The sequence below is a fragment of the Lutra lutra genome, chromosome 5, assembly GCF_902655055.1.
Source record: "Lutra lutra chromosome 5, mLutLut1.2, whole genome shotgun sequence".
Classification (NCBI taxonomy): Eukaryota; Metazoa; Chordata; class Mammalia; order Carnivora; family Mustelidae; genus Lutra; species Lutra lutra.
Window position 1 is genome coordinate 79,109,627 of NC_062282.1, and position 21,412 is coordinate 79,131,038.

General features: G+C 36.3%; 1 protein-coding gene and 1 pseudogene across 12 annotated transcripts in view; one reads left to right on the forward strand and one right to left on the reverse strand.

Moving 5' to 3' along the window:
- The window catches only part of ANKHD1 (ankyrin repeat and KH domain containing 1), a 132,813-nt gene that overhangs the window by 23,051 nt on the left and 88,350 nt on the right, over positions 1-21,412 (forward strand). For all 12 annotated transcript variants that reach the window (XM_047729823.1, XM_047729817.1, XM_047729822.1 and 9 more), the window contains exons 2-7: positions 5,668-5,821; positions 11,997-12,153; positions 13,120-13,267; positions 13,861-14,008; positions 16,302-16,535; positions 18,652-18,746. In XM_047729823.1, the coding sequence (XP_047585779.1) occupies positions 5,668-5,821; positions 11,997-12,153; positions 13,120-13,267; positions 13,861-14,008; positions 16,302-16,535; positions 18,652-18,746 (936 nt within the window). The remainder of the gene's footprint in view (positions 1-5,667; positions 5,822-11,996; positions 12,154-13,119; positions 13,268-13,860; positions 14,009-16,301; positions 16,536-18,651; positions 18,747-21,412) is intronic.
- LOC125100043 (60S ribosomal protein L7a-like) lies at positions 19,268-20,304 on the reverse strand (annotated as a pseudogene).

Below are 21,412 nucleotides of genomic sequence, written 5' to 3' on the forward strand. Positions count from 1 at the left end.
ACAAGTCACAGCACTCGCTATAGCACATACCCACCCCAGTGTCCATTGCCCAGCCACCTTATCCCTCCCAACCCCCTCCACTCTGCAACCCTGTTTGTTGCCTAAGGTTAAGAGTTTCTTATGGTTTGTCTCCCTCTCTGGTTTCCTCCTTTCATTTTTCCCTCCCTTCCCCTATGATCCTCTGTCTTGTTTCTCAAATTCCTCATGTCAGTGAGATCAAAATAAGTCAGAGAAGAACAATTATCATATACTCATGTCTTTTTTTTTTTTTTAAGATTTTATTTATGTATTTGACAGGACAGAAGCGGGCAGAGAGGCAGGGTGGGGGTGCGGGCGTGTTGAAGCAGGCTCCCTGCTGAACAGAGAGATCGATGCTCCATCCCAGGACCCTGAGATCATGCATGACCCAAGCTGAAAGCAGAGGCTCAACCCATTGAGCCATCCAGGTGCCCCTACTCATGTCTTTTTAAAGAAGGAAGGGTGAGGAAAGACTTTTGAGATGGAAGACATTAAGTGTTTTGCCTATAGCATTTAGAAAAGATTACCTATAAAAGAATATTTTGGGGGGGCCAGATTCCCTCTTATCTTTTTTCTCCTACCTTTGGTTTTTGAACCTAATCAGGAGATAGGAAAAAAAAAATCTGCAGTCTTTAAGACTTAAGATAAACTTTCTTGTCATTGGCAAAAACAGTACCACTATAGGTGAATGTTTTGTTTGCTGCTCAGTGTAGCTGCTTGATTGAGAGTTATATAATTATCATTGGGCAGTAAGGACATTTCTGTGATCCTTTAGCTTTATGTAAGATACTTCTGGGCTTCTATATTCATTTATATGATAAAGACTAATTTAATTGGATATAACATTATTTCAGACTTACACAATTTCCAGATTTTTTTTTTTTTTGGACTGTATCACCAAGACTTTTATGTTACATATACAGAATTGGTCTAATTTTAGTATTTCCTTGTTGTTGTAAATGGTTTCCATGTTGGCTGGTTAAGGTAATGCTATTGCAATCTGAATTATAAAAATATGTCTTCTAACAGGTTTACCAGGTAAGATATTTATGAACTGCCATAAGATATTATGAACTGCCAAAATTTATGAACTGCCAAATATTCCTAGGGTAATAGACATAACTGGATATTTTGTCCTTTTGTTGATTCCACATTGAGGCAGGCTTTTAAAATTTTAGAGAGGGTAGGACAAAGGATTTAATTAGAGTTACATGCTTTTTGGCATATCTAATTGAATTCAGATCATCTGCGTGTATAGTTGTGTATAATTACAACTCATTCTGGGAAACTTGAGATTTTCCCACAAGTGTTGTAGTTATTTAAAATTTGATCCTTTTATTATTCATTTATTTATTTTTAAGTTTTATTTATTTATTTAAGTTATCTCTGCTTCCCACGTGGAGCTTAAACTCAGTGACCCTGAGATCAAGAGTTGCACATTCCTCTGACTGAGACAGCCGGGTGCTCCTAAAATTTGATCTTTTGGGTCAGAACTTAAATATAAAATGCCTAAAACTACACTTGAAAATTGAAGTGATCATGACAAGAAAAAAAAAATTATAACTATGAAATGGTAGATTTTAATTAAACTTTCTGTGGTGGTCATTTCACAGTGCATACATATACGAAATCATTATGTTAGTACACCTTAAACTCATGTAATGTTGTATGTCAGTTATATCTTAATGAAACTGGAAAAAAATTTTAAAAAAGAATTTAAGTGAATTCTGATGAAAATGTATCATGTGAGATTCTCAGTAAATATCATTCGTTCAGTTTGAAAGGGCACAGAAGATAAAACACTGATGAAGGACAGGACAAAAGAGTTGTAATTACACAGAATTAATATTCTAATATTCTAAGAATTACATTAATATTCATATTTACAATATACAATATTCAGGATTTACATTCATATAGTGTTTTATTATTTTCAAATTATTTTACCTTATTTCATCATCATAGCACTGTAAGATAGGTGGGGCAGGTGTTTTCTTTATTTATTGAGGAAGAAATGGAACATCAGAAAGGCAGAAAGTGACATGCTTAACGTCACACATAGTGCCTGGTGAAACTGACGCTTCAACCTAATTCTCCTGAGCTGTAGTTCAGTTATTCTTTCCATTATGTCATGTTGCCTTACTGAAACTTGAATTTACATGCATTTTAAGATGTAGGAGAATTAAACTGGATAAACTGTCTTATGAATTTTAAATTTTAGAGAGAAGTTACAAGCCATTGGAAGGGACATACCTCTATTTTGTGTTTTTTTCCAAACTTGATTCTTCCCAAACACTTGGGAAGGTGCTGCTTGGGAATATGTGACACTAATATTACTGCTATTACTGTACTTTTTATTTCTCTTTGAAGCCTTTTGTGATAGCCATGTTGCCTTTGACTTACATCTTCTGCCACATTTTCATACTGTTGAGGTGCTTCATATAAAACAGGACTTCAGGGTGCCTGGGTGGCTCAGTAGATTAAGCCTCTGCCTTGGGCTCAGGTAAGGATCCCAGGGTCCTGGAATCGAGCCCCGCATCAGGCTCCCTGCTCAGCAGGGAATTTGTTTCTCCCTGTCTCTCTGCCACTCCGCCCTACTTGCCCCCCTACTCGGGTGTGCATGCCTTCTCTCTCTCTGTAGTGTTCTCTCTTTCAAATAAATAAATAAAATCTTTTAAAAAAATCAGGACTTAAGAAGGTATTCGGAAAGTGAATAAGCGAGAATAGAGAATCCTTAACTTGGATTTTTAAAGCGTTAACACAGTGCAAATCTGTATTTGTCTCCAAAATATGTTTAATACCACATTAAGCGAATGCTTTTTATAAAATAGAAATGTTAACTTTTTTTTCTGAAGATTTTGTTTATTCTCTCTCTGCCTCAAATAAATAAATAAATAAATAAATAAAATCTTTTAAAAAGGTGGGGGGTGCGCCTGGGTGGCTCACTTGATTAAGTGGCTGCCTTCAGCTGGAGTCATAATCCTGGAGTCCTAGGATTCACCCCCACATCGGGCTCCCTGTTTGGCAGGGAGTCTGTTTCTCCCTCTGTCCTTCACTCTGCTCATGCATGTGCTTGCTCGCTCTCTCTCTGTCTTTAAAATCTTTTAAAGATTTTACTTATTTATTTGTCAGAGAGAGCGAGAGAGAACAAGCACGGAGAGCGAAAGGGTGAGGGAGAAGCAGGCTTCCCGCTGAGCAGGGAGTCCAGTGTGGGACTCTGAAGCCAGGACCCTGGGATCATGACCTGAGCCCAAGGCAGATGCTTAACTGACCGAGCCACCCAGGTGTCCCAGAAATGTTAACTTTGATATACCATCTGTAATAAAAAAAAAAATTCCAGAATTTGGCATGATGGTTTTATCTGTCCTTACAACTGGCAAGTATACTTATTTGCAAACACCTAATAATTTCTTGGGCCTGTGAGAAGATTTTTATTACAAACAGTTATATTTTCATATCATTTAACAACCGATAGGATACATTTATCTTGGAATGGATCTAGAATGGCATCTTTGTAATTACATATTAAAGAAACTGTATTGCAGCATAGTAACGTGTTTCAGTGTTAATTGTGAAGTTAAAGCTTTATTTTGTAAAATTTTAGTACTTCACTAGGTAATAAAATGTATCCTAATCATTTTAACTTTACTGTCTTTCTTAGGATGTTTATTTGGTGACCATTATGAAACTGATGACAAACTAACCAGATATGCCAAATAATGTCGTCCAAATACTGTGGCCCTCTGAAGTAGCATTGCCTAGTAGTTAGGAGCATAGACTGTGTAGCTTTGTGGTGGGGTTTGAAAACAATCTTTGTCATTTATTAGCTGTGTGGCCTTGGAGAAGTACTTAACCTTTCTGTTCCTTTTTTTCTATCTGTCTCCAAATATAAATGTATTTTTATATTCAAATGTAAATCTATGTATTTACATATTGTAGACCTATCTGGGTACATAAATACATACTCAGGATTATATACATAATAGTCATGTTCATGTTACATATATATATATATATATATACTTTTAGCAAAATAAAGATCATACTATTTTGAATCTTGTGATTTTCATTTCACTTTACGAATACTTTCTCACATCACCAAATTTGCTTCAGAAACACTGTTTTTAATGACTGCATGGTAGTCCATCCTGTGAATGGACAGAATGTATTTACCAAATTACCAATTGTAGTTTTTTCCCCCTCTCATTTTTGGAATTTGAATTAATGTGCAGTGACCATCCTTGCATATTTTTGTCTTGCTTTCAGATACCTTTTTACAATTTTATTTATTTATTTTATTAACATATAATTTATTATTTGCTTCAGGGGTACAGGTCTGTGAATCATCAGCCTTACACAGTTTACAGCACTTACCATAGCACATACCTTCCCCAGTGTTCATAACCCAGCCACCCTATTCCTCCCTCCCCCACCCCCCAGCAACCCTCCGTTTTACCTAAGATTAAGAGTCTCTTATGGTTTTGTCGCCTTCCCAATCCCATCTTGTTTCATTTTTTCCTTCCCTTCCCCCCATGACCCCCCGCCCTGCCTCTCAAATCCTCATATCAGAGAGATCATATAATAATTCTTTCTCTGACTGAGTTATTTCTCTTAGCATAATACCCTCTAGTTCTATCCTCGTCATTGCAAATGGCAAGATTTCGGCGTGGGTTTTTTTGATGGCTGTATAGTATTTCAATTGTATATATATACCACATCTTCTTTATCCATTCATCTGTTGATGGATATTAGGTTCTTTTCATAGTTTGGTTATTGTGGACATTGCTGCTATCAACATTGGGTTGCATGTGCCCCTTTGGATCACTCCATTTGTTTATCTTTAGGGTGAATACCCAGTAGTGCGATAGCTGGGTCATAGGGTAGCTCTAGGATAGATTCCTTAAAATGGAATTACTGAATCAAAGGGCATGAGCCTTTTAAAGCATTTTGAAACACATTTCCAAATTGCTTCCCTGAAAAATTGTACATATTTTGTTAAGAAAATTCATTTTAGAATTAAGTTGATTTGAAATTAGAGGGTTACATGTTTATTTTCATAAGTTGCTTTTGCTTATTCTATTCATTCATTTCAACAAATGTGAATTCAATACCTACTGTATATGAGGTATTCTTCAGCCCAGAGGACAAAGCAATGAACAAACAGGTGTGTTTCTTAACTTCATGGAGCTTTCTTATCTATAGGTTTACAGATATTTGGCAGTGTATTAAATCTTATTTTCTTCTAAGAATCAGAATTTAGTAAATTGATTAAAAGAGGAAAAATGGAGCCTTACTGACCTATCCATGCTATCTAGTCTTTTTACCATTTAGTCCTATTTAGATCTTTCCAGGGACTATGTTCTTGTACTTGTTTCATTAAAAAGAAAAAAACAAAAACTGCTTGTCAAGCTCCATGCTAGGCACAGAAGATACAGTGTTCTTCAGGAAACTGAAATCTGCTGTCTCCGAGTTACACTGTAGTCATGTCTGAAAATATGAGGCTCCTTCAAAGTCCCTTCCCATATTTCTACAGTAATTTATCTGCTTATACTTAAATTCCAAATCAGAAATCATATTATCTTAAATTGCAGTTATACTACCAATATTGAGATCAGTTTCATGGCTATTACATTTTTAATTCATAAACAGGTCGAATCATTTATTTTGGACCAAGAAGATCTGGATAACCCAGTACTTAAAACAACATCAGAGATATTCTTATCGAGCACTGCAGAAGGAGCAGACTTACGTACTGTGGATCCAGAGACACAGGCACGATTAGAAGCGTTGCTGGAAGCAGCAGGTAATTTATTTCTGGTTTTCTTATTTTCATTTCTTTAGAAGTCTAGATCTCTATACAAAGCTGTATAAAATTACCCCAAAACTATGACATTATATGAAATTTGAACTCTTAAATATATTATGTTTTGTATTTACTAAAGAAAATGTTCACGTTTCATATTTCAAAAATTCTTAGTTGAAAGTTTTCAATGGATGATTCTAGGGCTCAGCACTGTATTTAAGGTCTTAGATTATCAGCTGGTTATTAAGGAAAACTTAACCTATTACCAATTACATTATAAATGTGGGAGATAAATTCATCAGATTATGAATCTTTGATCTTAACTGATTTGGGTATTCTGCATGTGCTTATTTACATATTCACTTTCATCTAGGGGTAACTTAATTATAAATTGCTATTTTTTTCTTAGAAGACAGTTAAATAAAAATTGGACACAAAATTAGACTGAAATAGGGGCGCCTGGGTGGCTCAGTGGGTTAGGCCGCTGCCTTCGGCTCGGGTCATGATCTCAGGGTCCTGGGATCGAGTCCCGCATCGGGCTCTCTGCTCGACAGGGAGCCTGCTTCTCTCTCTCTCTCTCTCTCTGCCTGCCTGCCTCTCTGTCTACTTGTGATTTCTCTCTGTCAAATAAATAATAAATAAAATCTTTAAAAAAAAAAAAATAATAAAAAAATAAAAAAAATTAGACTGAAATATACCAAGCTTTATATCAACTTCTTGTTCTATCATAGAACAAGAAAACAGAAAAATCTGTGATAAGCATACTTTTTCAATAATATATACTCATCACTGTTTTGTATTGTACAACATGCATATTATTTGTTGTACCAGGTTTCAATTCCACTGTAATGAAAGCCTTTTATCAATTAAAATTGTTTTAAGAAGGAAGTTTACTTTTTCTAATTTTTGTATATTGCTTTTCTTTATTTCTGTATATTGCTTTTGAGATATGTTCATTTTGTATGTTACTCCTTTTAGTTACTTATCTAGCATAAATATATGTGCATATTAAATACATGTAAGAATTTATTTAAAACAATTTTTTGAAGGCTTATTTATTTGTTTGAGAGCCACAAGCAGGGGGAGGGGTAGTGGGAGGGGAGAAGCAGACTCCCTGCTGAGCAGGGGCCCCTCTCAGGGCTTGATCCCAGGGCCACATGATCATGACCTGAGCCAAAGGCAGCTGCTTAACTCATCGGGCCACCCAGGTGCCCTACATGTAAGAATTTAGTCTAGAAGAATGTGTAGGTTATTTTTGAAAATAGTGCCCCAAAATTAAAAAATAAAGTAGTGCCTAAAAGCTTGTTAGAGTGCCATATACATAACCTTATCCTATATTAAAGCCATTTAAATGCAGAAAATTAAAAAATAGGGGCACCTGAGTGGCTCAGTGGGTTAAAGCCTCTGCCTTTGGCTCAGGTCATAATCCCAGGGTCCTGGGATCAAGCCCCACATCGGGCTCTCTGCTTAGCCGGGAGCCTGCTTCCTCCTCTCTCTCTCTCTCTCTCTTCCTGCCTCTCTGCCTACTTGTGATCTCTGTCTGTCAAATAAATAAATAAAATATTTTAAAAAATTCAAAGTAAAATTCAAAATAAAATTTTTTTTTTAAGATTTTCTTTATTCGTTTGAGAGAGTGAGAGAGAGTGTGCACGAATGGGGACAGGCAGAAGGAGAGGGAAGAAAAATCTGAATAGACTCCACACTGAGTGCAGAGCTCAGTCCTGCAACTGCAAGATCATGACCTGAGCCAAAACCAAGAGTCAGACGTTCAACCAACTGATCCACCCAAGTGCCTTACAGAAAGGTTTCACTTACTTATGGAGCATAAGGAATAACATGGAGGACATTAGGAGAAGGAAAAAAAAAGTAAAGGAATTGGAGTGGGAGATGAAACATGAGAGACTGTGGACTCTCAGAAACAAACTGAGGGTTTTGGAAGGGAGGGGTTGGGATGGGTGATCCTGGTGGTGGGTATTAAGGAGGGCACGTATTGCATGGAATACTGGGTATGGTGCACAAACAGTGACTCTTGGAACACCGAAAAAATTAAATAAAAAAAAAAAAAAAAGGAAGGTTTTTAAAGTATAGAAAATTTTGGGTCTCCTGGGTGGCTCAGTCTGTTAAGCATCTGCCTTCACCTCAGGTCATGATCCCAGGGTCCTGGGATGGAACCCCACATGAAGCTCCCTGCTCAGCAGGGAGTCTGCTTCTCTCTCTGCCTGGCACTCCCCCTGCTGTGCTCTCTCTCTGACAAATAAATAAAATCCTCTTTTAAAAAGTATAGAAACTTAGGTTTCTGAGTATTTTTTTTTTAATAAAAAAAAATTTTTTTAAAGATTTTATTTATTTATTTGACAGAGATCACAAGCAGGCAGAGAGGCAGGCAGAGAGAGAGGAGGAAGCAGGCTCCCTGAGGAGCAGAGAGCCCGATGCGGGGCTCGATCCCAGGACGCTGGGATCATGACCCGAGCCAAAGGCAGAGGCTTTAACCTACTGAGCCACCCAGGCGCCCCTAATTAAAAAAAATTTTAATGTTTATTTATTTAAGTAATCTCTACATACAATGTGAGGCTGAAACTCAAAATACAGAGATCAAGAGTCACATACTTTTCTGACTGAGCCAACTCTGTGCCCCCAGTTTCTGAGTACTTTAATAAACATGATATTAAAGATAAGTATGCAGAAAAATCACAGCAGCCTTTTGGCACATTTCATGGTGACTGAAGAAAAACAGTATTCATTTGACCAAATAATGACTGGGACAAATAAGAGCTAAAATAAATTGAGCATTTTTTGTATTACTCTTGGAAAGACATAAATGTTAAGAATGAGCTTACTTGATGTCGTCTTTTGTTATTCCTTCAACTTTGTCCTGTTATGGTAAAGTATAGGTATAATTTGTAGCAGACTGACTTTTAGTCTACCTACTGTGTCATTTTGGAACTGATAGAAACTTAAAATTAGACACAACAGAATAAGACCGTTTAAACTGAAGCAGAACTAGTAATTTTTTAAAGAAAGGTATAAAGATCACATTTGTAATAACATTGAATGTTCCTCCTTTAGAGTCTGGATTTCCAGTGCATCTCCTACTTGTGATATAGGGATATGCTGTATAAGATTTCTGAACGGCAGTGTCATGACCACCCTCTAATTTTGGATTCTTTATTTGTTTTGCTTTGTTTTGTTTTTGCTTTGCTTTGGAACCCTGAATTATTTGGCTTAGAGCAGAGAGAGAAATGTGGAGAAAAGACATCTCTCTTCTCCTAGTCTTCTCTGCTTTCCTTTTCTTTCCTAAATCAAGCTTTGTTTACAGGTAGTGGTACATTTTTACTCTCTGGTTCAGGCTCACACTTCACTCATGTTGTGAGTATCACTCCTTAATCCCTAATTAAGGGTTTTAAACTCATTTTTCTTTTTTTCTTTTTTTCTGGGCACCTCATGATTTCTCATAAAGGGCTCTTTTCTTTCTTTCAGCATTCAGCAGGGAGGCTGCGTAAGATTCTTTCCCTCTGCCCATCCCCCAACTCGTGCTCCCTCCTTCTCTCTCCATCTCTGTTTCTCTCTAAAATAAATAAATAAATCTTAAAATTTATCTGACAGTTTCTGTAGACAGAATATTCTATCCAACTACATATGAGTTTAAATTGTCAAATTTAAATCATTATTCTCCAGGTCTCCTTGATATTCTTAGAGAAAATTAAGAACTAAAATTATTTCAGGGGTGCCTGGCTGTTGTGTTTTTCTAATGTGAATGTAGGGGAGACTTTTCCAAGCATGAGACAGATTCCAAAAGTCAGTTCAGTTGGAAGAACATGTGACTCTTGATCTCAGGATTGTGAGTTTGAGCTCCATGTTGGGTATACAGATATTTAAGTAAGTAAACTTTAGGAAAAAAAGATTAAAGCTATTTCAAGAAGAATTTTAAAATTATTTTCTAAGTTATAATTTAATACAATTAGAAATAACTAAGGGAATATGAAATATATTAAGTAGATAATAAAACCTTCCCACTGTCAAGGTTTACATATATATCCAGACTTTTTCCTTTGTAGCTTTAATGTATATGTTTAAATATACATAGGGTCATATTGCACATAATATAACTTCCCTTTTTTTTTTTACATTATTATGAGCATCTTTCTATAATCCTCCTTTCTTCCTTTCTTTATTTATATATATACTTTTTTAGAGTGGGGGAGGCAGTGGGCACAGGGAGAGGGAGAGAGAGAATCTCAGGCAGGCTCCACACCCAGCACAGAGCCCGGCATGGGGACCTGGAGATCATGACCCAAGCTGAAACCAAGAGTTGAATGCTCAACTGACTGAGCCACCCAGGCAGCCCAATCTTTTTCTTTTAAAGGATAAAATAAAATATTCTCTTGCTTAGATGTACCATAATTTATTTTACCAGTTCCTTATTGAGAGATACTTAGATTATTTCCTCTTTTCCAATATCACAAATATTGTTGTAGTTTATATTCATATGTAGCTTTTCTTATTTGTGCATGTGTCTTCATAGGACAAGGTATTAGAAAGTGGTATCACTGTGTCAAAGGATGTTTACATCTAAAATTTTGATAACTTGTCAAATTTGCCATGACACTGCCAACTTTATACCAATATACATTCCTGTCAATGAGTTTCAGAGGGCCTTACTCCTCAATCAATTTTTTTGTCAGTTTCATAGTTTGTGTTCCTTTAATATCAGTAAGTTGCATCATACTCTTTATAAATGATAATAAGTTTATTGGGTATTATTTTCATTTTTTATTTTGCCTTAATTTTATGTTGTGCTTAATTACATGGAAAATTTTACTGAAATTAGAAATGTTTCATATCATATGTACTAATTTTTATTTCCTGGCTTTTGGAATTTGTCTCATGCTTAGAAAAATCTCTCCAATATTCACATTAGAAAAACACTACATAGGGCACCTGGGTGGCTCAGTGGGTTAAAGCCTCTGCCTTCGGCTTAGGTCATGATCTCAGGGTCCTGGGATTGAGCACCGCATCAGACTCTCTGCTCAGCAGGGAGCCTGCTTCCTCCTCTCTCTGCCTGCCTCTCTGCCTACTTTTGATCTCTGTCAAGTAAATAAATAAAATCTTTACAGAAAAAAAAAACCACTACATAGTATAATAGTATTTTTCAGTGTGTGTTTTTAACATTTAAACCTTCAGTCTACCTGGTATTTATTTTTGTGAATGCTGTGAATTAGAGATATTACTTAATTTTCAAATGGTAACCAATTTTTGAACAGTGTTTTTGAAATAAGCCCTCCCATCTCCTTTGACTTGAAATTGCACATCTATACATATTGAATTCACAAATGATCTAGGGTCTTTTTTGGTCTCTATTGTATATCCTTGATATTATAATTATCTGTTTCTGTGTAAGTATGATATTTTATAATTTGCCTGGCATCATAATACATTTTATATCTTATTGGGCACGTTTTCCCTTCTTGTTTTTCTTGTTGTTTTCCAAAATTTTATTGATTATTTTTCTCTCATTTTCAGCAGTGATCAGGCAGTGATATTATCATTGAAATTTTCCATTACAGTTGTCACCGATTCCTCACTGAATCTAGAGAAAAAGTTTAATTGGCAACTTAGACATGTAATAGTCCTTCTAGCCTGAGCTGTGTAAGGATAGAAACTGTGCCTCATCCCTTTTTGTCTCTCTAGTGCATGTACATCATAACCACATAATGAATATTAGAATGAACTTATTTTAATTTACACTGTTATCCTAGAAGATGGTTCTAGGTGGCTACTAAACCAAAGGGAGAAATTGTTGGATTGTTTGTTGTATTAATGCTGACTACCCACTTCATTATTACTGAAAATAGTATAAATATGATCTTCCACTAGAGATCCTATAGTATGACTATATATTTTGAAAGAACTTTCATTCATTTACCTCAGTGAGCATCATGTTACGTTATATTTGGAGTTAGGTATGGGACAGATTAATATTATGTGCCTTGTAAAGATGCGGTGGCCTTTTGACATTAATGGCAAAATTATTATCAACCTTATATTCTGATTGTCAGCCTTCTCTATGGAGACTATGCCGTTTTTTCCCCTAAATAATAGTGTTTAGTAATGTAACTACAATTTGCACTTTTTTGTTTTTTCTTCCCCTGCACTACCTGATTGACGCATACTGAAGGCATTGGCAAATTGTCGACTGCTGACGGTAAAGCTTTTGCAGATCCTGAGGTGTTGCGGAGACTGACGTCCTCAGTAAGCTGTGCATTAGATGAAGCTGCTGCTGCACTGACACGGATGAGAGCAGAAAACAGCCACAGTGCAGGACAAGTAGACACGTATGCATATAATGACTTTTTCTGGGTATCAAACATTTTCTTGAGTGGAATTTGGGGAAGTGTAGCAGCTTTGGGTTAATTCTGTCTTTTGGACGGGATTATAACTTTCGCTAAGCGGATATTAGAATGGGTATTATATTTTAAGTGGGTTCATAAATGTATATATGTTACATAGAAATAAAAACAGAGACTGTATTTTTATTCTTGTATTCCACTCATATTCATCATGAGTATTCTCATGGCATGTACTGTACTAGACTCTGTAAGAAATCCAAAGTGAGTAAGATGGTATTCCTCTTTCTAAGGAAGTTACTTGTTCTAAAGATGATAGTAGTAAACTGGAAGCTGACTGCTTGAGTAAATAATAAATGAAATGGGTTACTAATGCACTAATCCAGATGCAGGTTACGGAGATATGGTCCATAATCAGCAGCATCAGCATCACTTTAGAGCTTGTCAGAAATGCAGAATCTCAGACCTCACCTCAGAACTACTGAGTCAGATTCTACATTTTAACAGGAAACATGGTGATTTGTATGCACATTAAAGTTTGAGATTTATCAGTTTTGTTAACCATTGTGCAGTAGGTCACATCTTCTGTTACCAAATAAAATTTTAAGCCGTGGAGTTATATCCCAGGTATCTTTAGGAATTATTGCATTGATTGAGTTTAAAAACTTGTGCATCTAATAGTTTTTAAGACTTTACTTGAAAATTAATATGATAAAATGTTAGAACATTTTGGAAAATAAAAATGTCAGCTGTTTTCATATTCAGTTTATTGCCTTTCTGGCTTGGCTGGCCTCCACAAATAATTAGTATTACAAACACACAAAATGTTCATACAAGTTTTTTTTCTTACTGTATCAACATTTTTCTGTTTAAGACGTTGTATTTAATATAGTTTATTAGCATAGGATTCTGAGTCTTTCTTTGTTGGTTAATTGTTGATGGTTTTGTTTTCAGTCGTAGTCTGGCAGAAGCTTGTTCAGATGGGGATGTGAATGCTGTTCGTAAATTGCTAGATGAAGGCAGAAGTGTAAATGAACATACAGAAGAAGGAGAAAGTCTGCTGTGTTTGGCTTGTTCAGCAGGGTATTATGAATTAGCACAAGTAAGCAGAACTTATCTTCAGTGATTGAAATTATGGGAAGGTTTTTGATGTTTTATTTTTATTACTAATCAAAGAAGTTGTTAGAGGCCAGATTCCTTCCTTTTGGGCAGTAGGTAAAGTGGAACCTGGTACATAATTAATTTTGTTGCCTACACATGTAACTGGGCAAGGTGCATTTTCCTGCCATTTACTCAAAACTGTTCCTAATGAATAAGAAACACATAAAAGTAGTAATATCTTCAGCTTGTCTTTAGAAATAATATACTTATAAAAAATAAAATTAAAAAAAAAAAGAAATAATATACAGCTATAATGGAAAGTAGTGATTTATTGTCATTTCATCCAGATTATCTCAATTCTTTTAATTTTTTCTGTCTGTTGTAGTAATATTGAGAAATAACCATGTGTTTACCAGTTAGTTTCTGTCTTGGTAGTATAGTTCTGCTGTTCTCTTGCTGAATAATCCTAAGCATAACACATATTCTTTGACAAGAGCAGTTAACATTTTCTGTTGCCTTTATGCATTTATTTCTCTAGAAATACTATTAATAGTAAGAACTGACTGTTCTCTCTCTGTGTAATGTGTTTTAAAGGTATTGCTTGCTATGCATGCTAATGTTGAAGATCGAGGGAATAAAGGAGACATAACTCCCCTAATGGCAGCATCTAGTGGAGGTTATTTAGATATTGTGAAATTATTACTTCTTCATGATGCAGATGTCAACTCCCAGTCAGCAACAGGTAAGTAGAAATTATGTGTTAATTTGAGGAAAATAAATTGATATAATTAATTATAACCTAAGAGATAAAAATTTGATTTTTATGACTGGAAAAATCAGTTGTAAACCTACAGAAAAATCTTAGCCATTGATTAGAAATGAGTAAAATCTAAATTAATTTGGTATCTTCAAAAGACTGAGATTCCGTTTGGCCAAGATTGTCAGTTTTTCTGCTGGAGACAGTTTCTTTTTTGCCATAAGAGGCAAAATTAGGAACTGTATGTCTTAAAATTCTTTATCTCATTTAAATTCAAATTCCTTGGGTGCCTGGGTGGCTCAGTGGGTTAAGCCGCTGCCTTCGGCTCAGGTCATGATCTCAGGGTCCTGGGATCGAGTCCCGCATCGGGCTCTCTGCTCAGCGGGGAGCCTGCTTCCCTTCCTCTCTCTCTGCCTGCCTCTCTGCCTACTCGTGATCTCTGTCTGTCAAATAAATAAATAAATAAATAAAATCTAAAAAAAAAAAAAATAAATTCAAATTCCTTAACTTTAGATTATAGATTAACCTGAGAGTATTTACCCTGTGGGGTTTTTCATGTTGGGCATACTGAATCCATTTACTACTAAGATACTCTTGTGGCAGAATGAAAGCTATTCTAGTAAGAGGTGTTCTTTTAGTTATTTATACCTCGCAGACACATAGAAGGAGCCTTGGTCATGTGTCATGAGTTATAGGTATAGTTTTAGTAGTAAGATTACTTGGATTTAGTGAGGCAACAACATGATTTTTTAAAAATTTACATAATGAAAGCTATGTCATTGTTCTACACCTTTAAGTGAATATTAAATGTAAGTGAGCAAGACTTCCTGGAAGGAACTGTAGACTATTTTGCTGACCATTTTGTCTTACTTGTAATGACAGTAACATGTATAATGTGTAAAATGGTTGAATAATTGAATTCTAAACACATTGGATTCTGGAATGTTACTTTTCTTGCTGAATCTTTAAAATAATCTTCTTCAGTGCCTTACTGTTAGGTAGTAAACCATCTCCCTTACCTTCTCTAATAAATAAAAATCCTCAAAACAAAATCAGGAAAGAAATAGGTGGAACGCCAATAATGGAATAATGACCTTTTATTTTTTTATTTTATTTTATTTATTTATTTGACAGAGAGACAGAGAGAGAGAGCACAATTAGGCAGAGCGGCAGGCAGAAGGAGAGGGAGAAGCAGGCTGTTCACTGAGCAGGGAGCCTGACATGAGGCTCGATTCTAAGACCATGACCTGAGCCCAAGGCAGCTGCTTAGCTTACTGAGCCACCCAAGCGCCCTGGATAATGACCTTTTTAAAGAAATGTTTCTTTTGAAGGACTTATGCTGAGGGGGATTTATATCTTCCTACTTTATTAGGCTGTCAAGTAAAATTGTCATCTTGAAAAATCCCTTTCAGTATATTTTTATTTAAAATATTCTAGTGTATCATTCAAAATTACTCCTTTTTCTTTTGATACTTTACAGTCTAGAAATCCTTAACATTTTCTTTCTATGTATATCCATTTCTTAATTTTCTCTTACCTTTTCTTTATGCAGACTTATTCATAAGACTATTCATTGTTTTAGCTACATTTTCCTTCTGACACATATCTTTAAACTAATGGGAATATAAGTAAATTGGCCTGTTTTGTTTTTGTTTTTGTTTTTTTTATAAAGATTTTTATTTATTGTTTGACAGAGAGAGAGATCACAAGCAGGCAGAGAGGCAGGTGGAGGCGGGGTGGGGGGGGAAGCAGGCTCCCCTTCAAGCAGAGAGCCTAGTGTGGGACTCCATTCCAGGACCCAGAGACCATGACTGGAGCGGAAGTCAGAGGCCTAACCCACTGAGCCACCCAGCCGCCCCAGTTGGCCTGTTTATAACAAATCTTTTATTTTTTTAAAAAGATTTTATTTACTTATTTATTTGAGAAAGAGAGAGGGAGAGACTGAGCTGGGGGGAGGGCAAAGGGAAAGAGAGAGAGAAAGAAGCAGATTCCCCGCTGAGCGTGAAGCCCAACGTGAGGCTCCATCCCAGGACCTGGAGATCATGACCTGAGCCAAAGGCAGACATTTAACCAGCTGAGCCACCCAGGCACCTGTTTAATAAATCTTTTAATTAGTAAGAAAATTAAGATGATGCTCTTAACCAATAGAACCAAAAAAATGTAAGATGATAGTTCTAGTGGTTTATGAAGGGAATTGAAGAGCTAGAACTAGAGTATAGCATAGTTATAATTTTATCCATTTTATCATAATTCTGTGTATCTTTTTGTTCTTTGTTAGGAAATACTGCACTAACTTATGCCTGTGCTGGAGGATTTGTTGACATTGTGAAAGTGCTACTTAATGAAGGTGCAAATATAGAAGATCATAATGAAAATGGACATACCCCCTTAATGGAAGCTGCCAGTGCAGGTCATGTGGAAGTTGCAAGAGTTCTTCTGGATCATGGGGCAGGCATCAACACTCATTCTAATGAATTCAAAGAAAGTGCTCTTACCCTTGCGTGCTACAAAGGTACTCTCTCTATATGTGAATATTTACAATTTTTTTCATAACAACCTTGAGTATTTAAATATTTGAGTATTTGAATTAATTTTATATTACTTATATTTTCCCTGTGCTGTCAAATTATGTAACTTATAAGAGATTATATAGAAAGCCTATTTTAGCCTATATTTTGTAAAGTATAAATTTCACAGTGTATGTTTCTTTATTATTTTAATTCAGATTTATTCAGGTAGCTATGAAGTCAACGAAAACTCATAGCACAGATTTAGAGGATTTTCATTTTTTAATAACTTTCATTTTATATGATTTTTTCCAACCTTTATTTCAAAAATAATACACACTCAAGTAATAGTAGTAATCACAGTTTAAACAGAAAACCTCATAAACAAGAAAAGCATAAGGAAAAGAAATTTTACAATGACATGTATTATTACTACCTAAAGATTAAAGCATGTAAGCAGTATTTTAGTATGTTTCCAGTGTGTTTTTTAAGCATATATAAAACAAACATATATATTTAAACTAAACAACCATACCTAACTGTTTTATAGTCTGCTTATTTTATTTAGCAATATATCATGAACATTTCCCATCTCAATAAATGTTTTTATAACACAACTTTTGATGGTCACATAGTATTTCACTATTTCTGCTAGGAGTGGGTATGGCTGCATGTGTCATGAAACCTAAATTAATAATGATTTAAACAAAAGAGAAGACTTTTTTTTAAAATATATAAATCAAGTCCAAGGGTGTAGGCTGTCTAGAACTAGTATAGCTGTTGCACTGCTATCAAGATCTCAGAATTCTGTTTTTCTCTTCTACCTTCCTACTGTGTCATTTCTATCCTCAAATTTACCTGTAATCCAAGATGGTAGCTAGAGCCCCAACAATCTACATTGTAGGGAGGACAGAGAGGGTAAGGGCAAAATGGGGAGTGCCTTCCACATCAGTAAGCTACTTTTAAGAAATCTTTTTAGACGTTCTGCCTTATAGCTCCTGCTTGTATCTCATTGGCTACATATAACAAGGAAAGCTGGGAAATGTACTCTTTTAGTTAGTTGCCACTCAGATAAAAAACAGAGTTCTGTTATTAAGGAAGACTATTCCGTGGTATTGAGTAGGGAACTAGGAGTCTCTGCAAATACATCAAATGGGTGTACCATAATTGCCTATTGTTGGACACTTGAATTGTTCCCAGTTTTCACTATTATTAAAAACACTGTAATAACATCCTTGTGCAGACATCTTTGCCTAATCTCTGATTATTTCCTTAGGATAAATTCCTGGAAGTGGAATTGCTGGGTCAAAGGGTATGGACATTTTTAAGGCTTTTGATACATATTGCCAAATTGCCTTCTAGAAAGGTTGAACCAATTTACACTCCCACCAGCAGTGTTTGAGAGTGCCCTTTGTCCCACCCTACACCCTCACCAACACTGGGTATTACCATTCTTTTTAATATTTGCCATTTTGATAGTAAAAAATGGTGTATAATTTTAATTTGCTTTTGTTTAATAGGAAGGTTTAATATTCTTTTTCAGTTTAGTATTCATTTACATTTCTTTTTTAATAACCATTTCATGTCCTTCATCCATTTTTCTACTGGAGTGTTTGTCTTTTTCTTACTGACTATTAAGGCTTTTTATATATTTAATGTATCCAGAGGGTTGAAATTATTTTGACTGGAGTTTTCTGTGCCTGTTCATTGCCACAGTGAGTTTATGGTCATTATTTTAATGCTGTTTTTATGAAAAGTATGATCCAAAAGTATTTTACCTGGCATTCTAATTGATTTCAGTGTTTTGATTTATAGTTTGATAGTTTTTATAGATTAAATCAAAGAATAAGTATTACCACTTTATTTAACTTGTTATGTGCTTTCTACTAATTCAGTCTTTAAAACCTAGATACCTTGGTGAGAGCGTGCTTATTATTTTGGATTGGCTTTGTAAAACTGTCATTCCTTTATAGAATGAAAAATAAGTTCTCATAAATTTTTGTGTAGATACCTGAAAGAAAATGATTCCCTATTTTAATACTTAATGTATTAAATTAATACTCAGTTCTTTAGAAATATAGTTTAAAAATTCATGTTCTTTTTTTTTTTTTTTTTTTTAAGGCCATTTGGATATGGTTCGCTTTCTGCTTGATGCTGGTGCGGACCAAGAGCACAAAACAGATGAGATGCACACTGCGTTAATGGAGGCTTGCATGGTAATTTTAAATTGCACTCACTTGCGATAACATTGAAAAGCAATGTTTTGTTTCACGTTTGTTCTTATTTTGTTTTAAAGATTTTATTTATTTGTCAAACGGGGGGAGAAAGAGAGAGAGAGCACAGGCAGGAGGAGCAGTAGGCAGAGGGAAAACCAAGCTCCCCACTGAGCAGGGAACGGATGTGGGACTCTGGGATCAGGACTCTGAGATCATGACCTGAGCCAAAGGCAGATGCTTAATGACTGAGCCACCCAGGCATCCCTGTTTTGTTTTGTTTTTTTTAAATAAAACTTTTTATTGCTTTTATTTTTTTATTTTTTTTTTAAAGATTTTATTTATTTATTTATTTGACAGACAGAGATCACAAGCAGGCAGAGAGGCAGGCAGAGAGAGAGGGGAAAGCAGGCTCCCTGCCAAGCAGAGAGCCCGATGCGGGGCTCGATCCCAGGACCCTGAGATCATGACCTGAGCCGAAGGCAGCGGCTTAATCCACTGAGCCACCCAGGCGCCCCTTTTTATTGCTTTTATGTACAGAGAATTCAACAGCATACATTTAGCCCTGTTTGGCGGCCGGTCCTTTAGCCTTTGTTTTTTCCAACTTGGCAATGTGAATCACTGAGTTTGGACCCAGGACCTTGCCTCCCCAATGACAGTGGATCTCATCATATCTGTCATTTTAATTGGTCCTAATAGCTTCTGCCAGCTTAGCCAGAGCTCCTCTGTCTTCTGAGTTAACCTGTGTGAAGGAGACAGTGGTGAAGGTCTTCCTGTGGATCAGACACCTTAGCCTGCCCTTCCCCTTGATGATGAAGTAGGAAATCCCCATCTTATCACTCAGGGCAGGCACGAGGATAACCAACTCAGTGGGATCCAACTCAATGGGATCCACATCATGTGCAGTCACTGCCATCCGAGCCTTCTTATTTTCCCCTAAGGTGGTGACATTATTAAGCCCAGCTTGAAGGATAGGCGGCCTCTTGGTGGGGACATTCCCTTTGCCAACAGCTTTCATCTCAGCCCGTGTCAACAGTCTCTCCTTGTGTTGCTTTGTCTGTGGTGTGTATTTGTGGGCCAGCTTAAGCAGTTGAGTAGCTATTTGGTGGTCCAAGACCTGGGTGAGCTGGTTAATTGTGGTAGGCACTTTCAGACATTTATAGAAAATAGTCTTTTGCTGCTACAGGCAGATAAAGTGGCACCATTTGACAAAGAAGATGAGGTCCCTTTGGGGCTGGATGTCCTATCTGATGCCAAAATTCTTGGGCCTTTTCTTTCTTTCTTTTTTTTTTTTTTAAGATTTTATTTATTTGACAGACAGATCACAAGTAGGCAGAGAGGCAGGCGGAGAGAGAGGCAGGCTCTCGATGTGGGGCTCGATCCCAGGACCCTGGGACCGTGACCTGAGCCGAAAGCAGAGGCTTTAACCCACTGAGCCACCCAGGCGCCCCTCTTGGGCCTTTTCTTAAGCAGGATTGACCACCTTCTTGACTCTCTGCTTCTTCACGATAGCAGGAGCCGGGGCCACTTTCTTCCCCTTAGCCTTCTTTCCTTTCAGCATCTTGGATGGCTGGAGGAGGCTGGTTTAACTTTTTTTTTTTTTAATAATTTTTTTTTTGAAAGATTTTATTTATTTGAGAGAGAGAGGGAGAGAGAGCATGAGCAGGGGGAGGGGCAGAGGGAAAGGGAGAATCAGATTCCCTGTTGGACAGGAAGCCTACCTCGGAGCTGGATCCCAGGACCCTGAGATGACCTGAGCCAAAGGCAGATGCTTACCCAACTCAGCCACCCAGGTACCCTGGCTTGTTTAACTTCTGATAGTAAATCTGCCAATGTAGGAAACAGTACAAAAGGCAGGCTTGGCTCCGCCATTTCCAACACACTGAGAGACTTTTATTTTCTTCCCAATTTTTTTTATTGTGATAAAAAACACATAGCAAAGTTTGCCATCTTATGCATTTTTCATGTATAGTTCAGTGTATTAAATACATTTGTAATGTTATATAACCGTCATCACCATCCATCTCCGTAACTCATTTTATCTTATAAAACGGAAACCCTGTACCCATTAAATAACAACTTCCCATTCCCTATTCTCCCCAACCCCTGGCAATCACCATTCTACTTTCTGTCTATGATTTTGACTACTCTATCTCATTTAAGAGCAATACAAAATTAATTAATTAAAGAAGAGGAATCATATAGGATTTGTCTTTTTGACTGCCTTATTTCACTTACATAGTGTTCTTAAGATTCATCCATGTTGTAGCATATGTCAGAATTTCCTTACATTTTTAATGACGTGTAATATTTTATTGTATATATATAACACATTTTTGCTTATTCACTCATCCTTTGTTGGACACTTGGGTTGCTTCCATGCATTAGCTATTGTGAATATCCTACTGTTCAAGTCCCTCTTTTTAGTTTTCAGGTATATACCCAGAAGTGGTATTGCTTGATCATATGGTATTTCTATTTTTAATTTTTTAAGGAATTGCTACCATACTGTCCTTCCACAGTGGTTTTTCCATTTTCACAATGTACAAGGGTTCCAATTTCTGTATATTCTCCCCAACACTTGTTATTTTCTGGGGCTTTTTGGTAGTAGCCATCCTAACGGTTGTGAGGTAGTATCTCATTGTAGTTTTGATGTGCATTTCCCTAAT